The following is a 3657-nucleotide window of genomic DNA, read 5'->3' as shown; positions in this document are numbered from 1 at the left end:
AAAAAAGAGGAAAAAAGAGGAAAGAGGGATAGAACATTCTACTTGTACTTATTGTTAAATAGTGGAATTAGTAATCTAATCAAACTCTAAGGATATAGAAAAATTATTGAACCTCGTAAATTTTGTGTTTTGTATGTCATGTTTTTTTTTCTAAATTTCTTGTTTTTCTTTCATTTGTTGGAGTTCGGGGCATGAACCACCTAGCCAAAGCTCAAGCTCGGTTATATGTATTTTGTGTGTATGTATATATATATCACGTGCGTCCAAGCCGGCTATATTGAACCTTTTTCCTGCTGCGAAATATGTTCATAAAAATCAAGGTAGTACTTGAAGCAGCTTCTGCCTGTTGGAGCCTGAATTAACTGCATTATTTGATCTTGAAATTGACAAAACAAGTTTTGCATTAACCTTTCCATGAGAATGATAAAAAGTTGAACATGTTATGAGAATATCTACCAGTGGGGCAATTTTCGCAAAACCCTTTTTGAGTCACAATTTTCCTCATCATTGCACAATTAGTGAAGTCCATTTTAAGCCTCATTGATTTTATACAAAGCAGTACCGTACTACATTACAATTATTCTAGCCTGGTGGCCATTTGGAATTGACATTCCATAGGGGAAGCAACTGCAGAACACACCATAGGACATATGCATAAAGACCTAGCTTGAAGGAAAACCAAAGCAGTAAAATATATCGGCTGATAATAATCTTCTCATTCACCGAACCATATTTATCTCTTCTAGTCTTCCTCCCCTTTTGCAGAGAGCATTCGGAGGAGGGTAGTAGTAGGAACCAACATCGGCGAATTTATTTCACTACTTCATTCTAGTTTTCCTTCCCAGCTAGGAGCTTCACAGATCAGCTTTTACTTTTATCACAATAGTTCCTTCATCATACCCAAGAACAACCCTGTATAAAATAATATTAATCATGGAAAAAATATGTATGCACAATATTTTCAGCAATGAATATCAAACAGATCAGTTAACCCCTTCATGTATGAATCAATTCGCAAGAGAAATGAGGTAGGAAAAAGATGTTTGAGATCGAAACTCACCGATGTGAATCTTTAATGCACCCAATAGCCCAGGCTCTACGCAGGCCATAGCTCAATGTGTTGACAAGCCTGCAAGTTCGCGAAAACCAGAGATTTGAAAATTGGGAACCAGCATGAAAAGTTTAAGGCCCATTTAAATGTGGAAAATATTTTTCATTTTCCGTTTAGGCATATATATGGCAGAAAAAATTTGGCAGAGTTCTCTGTCATGCGAACTCTGTTTTAAGAAGTTTTATACCATGAAATGTACTTACTCGTAAGTGGTCGCGTGCCACACGCGAACCGTTTCATCCTCAGATGCTGTTATTAGTATGGGAAGTTCGGGATGAACACAAACAGCAGTCACATTGTTTGTGTGTCCTTCCAGTGTCTTGACACAAATTTTAGTTTCACGATCCCACACCTTAGCAGTATAATCATCCGAACCACTTATCAGACATGGTTTACCCTCATCCGTGAAGAATTCAATGCAGGTGACACCTTTGGAATGGCCTTTCAATGTGCCACTTGGGGTAGGAGAGCTAAGCTTCCATAGCTAATTGAGAATAAGAAGACATCAAGACCATGAATGTTTGTTGTCATCTCTATTCAGAGATGAGGAAAAATATATGTACTTGACAAGTAACAAATACCACAAGAAGTAGCAAGGTAATATATACCTTAACCGAGCCATCGAGCGACGCACTTGCAAAGGTTTCGGTGTCTTTTGGATCGAACGCCACTTGCATTGCGTAATGGCTATGTCCCTTGAAGACTCGAGTGCACGCCCAATCCTTCTTCCAATCCCACAGCTTGATGAGTTGGTCATCAGACGATGACAGAAGGTATGGAAGGGTAGGGTGGACAACTATGCACCTAATGAAATCTGTATGCGCTTCGAATTCTTTAACCTTGTGCGTGGTGTTGTAATTGTATATCCTAATTTGCCCGTCATCGGCTCCCGTGACAATCCACTGTTGGCTCGTTACGAATTTCGCTGACCGAACTGCGCCGTGGACACATACATATGCACACATGCACGTGAAAACAAATCATTGATGTTATAGAATTAAGAAGCGGGAAGTCCAAGAAAATCTATTTCGATTCGAGTAGGGAAACATGGAAATGATGCATAATATCACAAATATGCATTGCTCACCAGGTAGCTGAGCAACCTCAAGAGAGTTCACCATGGCCTGAGAGTAGCAGTAATGAGACTGAAGTTAGGCTTGAGTAACAAAATATAGAAGAGTTCTATATTCTATTTACATACATGGATACACAATGCCATCTTCTAATAATTAAGAGGCATAAAATTAATAAATATTGGCCAATAGCATAGTAAATTTTGCATATATACCTGTGACTGGTAGTTCCAGATGAATATATTTCCTGAGTGCAGACTTGCTAGAATCCTGCAGGAAGAGCCATGATACAAATTACGACATAAGAAAAATTAATAGAACAAAATTAAAGGTGAGAAAACGAAATTTTGAAATAAGAAAAATGGGTGATGAATTATTATTACCATGGCTGCGATGGATGCACATCCAGAGATTTCACTCTTTCTGATGGGCGGGTAAGTTCTTTCTGCTCCAGAAATTTTCGCCAGATTAGTGAAATATTTTTAGATTGGTCTAACATAGATGATGGAACATGCACACGCCCAGAGAAGAAAAAAGAAAATTAAAAAAAAGAGAGAAAGAAAGAATGATATGTACCTGAATTTCAAGGGTGAGAGACTGCCAAATATGAAATTAAAAAAAAAAAAAAAAAACAAAATAAGTATTTGTTAGTACTTAAATTAATTTAGATAGCAAGTGACTCTACAGTGTAGCACTAAATCAAAATTTTAACACAGTGAAGTAGTGAAAAGAATTGTTCAAATTCACAGTAAAAGGTTTTTTTTTTTTTTTTGGGGGGGGGGGGGGGGGGGGGGGGGGGGGGGGGGGGTTTGGAGAACCGCAAAATTAGAGCACAGGTAAGTTAAGACAGGTAAAATGGTTCAAACAGTACTGTTCTGTTTGGTTGGATAGAAATATTTTCCGAGAAATTATACAATTGTGAACTAAAAGCAATAAAAAAGAGACAAACAAGAGAGAAATGAACCCACCATTTTCAGTACCGCAATTAGCTGGGAGAAGGAGACAAGACTCTGTATAGAATTTTATTAATGGCGCTTTTCTATCACTTGGCCAGACCTCCTCTCCCTCTCCCTTTAAAACAAAGACGAATCTTAGCCTCCAAGAAAAATCCATTTAACATTGTCCCGGGAAACCAAACAGGAATGTAATGATTTGCGCGTTTCAACACCGGCGGGCGGGCTGTGCATCTAAGGACCGAAGATTAATTGTGATATGAGTTGATGTCACAGGTAGGGTGTCGAGCCGTTGATTTTCTGAGAGATGGAAGAACGGACGGTAGTGATGATCTCTATACATTGTATGCACTGCATCTTTCACGTGTAATGGTGGTTTGTTACTGAAAGCGAGGGAGCTGGCATCTTGCCAACTGGTTTCACGCCTGAATCAGAAGATAACGCTGCCTGCCCAATAGGATGCCAAGTTTTATTTTTTATTTTGTTTATTTTTAACAAAAACTAATAAGTATACATACTT

The 3657-nt window shown here is 38.4% G+C and overlaps 1 protein-coding gene across 1 annotated transcript; it reads right to left on the bottom strand.

Moving 5' to 3' along the window:
• Nucleotides 1-515: 515 nt before the first annotated feature.
• Nucleotides 516-3295, bottom strand: LOC131157806 (coatomer subunit beta'-2-like). Its single transcript, XM_058112199.1, has 9 exons — nucleotides 3153-3295; nucleotides 2761-2781; nucleotides 2568-2629; nucleotides 2400-2454; nucleotides 2199-2235; nucleotides 1720-2045; nucleotides 1315-1595; nucleotides 1061-1129; nucleotides 516-912 (listed from the first exon to the last, which is right to left on the bottom strand). Exons 1-9 carry the CDS (start codon nucleotides 3153-3155, stop codon nucleotides 855-857), a joined length of 912 nt encoding a protein of 303 aa, XP_057968182.1. The 5' UTR covers nucleotides 3156-3295; the 3' UTR covers nucleotides 516-854.
• Between the last annotated feature and the right edge of the window lie 362 nt (nucleotides 3296-3657).

Source organism: Malania oleifera, chromosome 6 (genome assembly GCF_029873635.1).
Source record: "Malania oleifera isolate guangnan ecotype guangnan chromosome 6, ASM2987363v1, whole genome shotgun sequence".
Classification (NCBI taxonomy): Eukaryota; Viridiplantae; Streptophyta; class Magnoliopsida; order Santalales; family Ximeniaceae; genus Malania; species Malania oleifera.
Note: the sequence above shows the minus strand (reverse complement) of the source record. Positions and strands in the feature narration are given on the sequence as shown.

Excerpts from the sequence above, each read along its gene's own strand:
- LOC131157806 (XM_058112199.1), bottom strand. Across the intron at positions 2,236-2,399 it reads TCTGGAACTACCAGTCACAG|GCCATGGTGAACTCTCTTGA; the intron begins GTATATATGCAA and ends TGCTACTCTCAG. Across the intron at positions 2,046-2,198 it reads TGAGGTTGCTCAGCTACCTG|TTCGGTCAGCGAAATTCGTA; the intron begins GTGAGCAATGCA and ends TCCACGGCGCAG.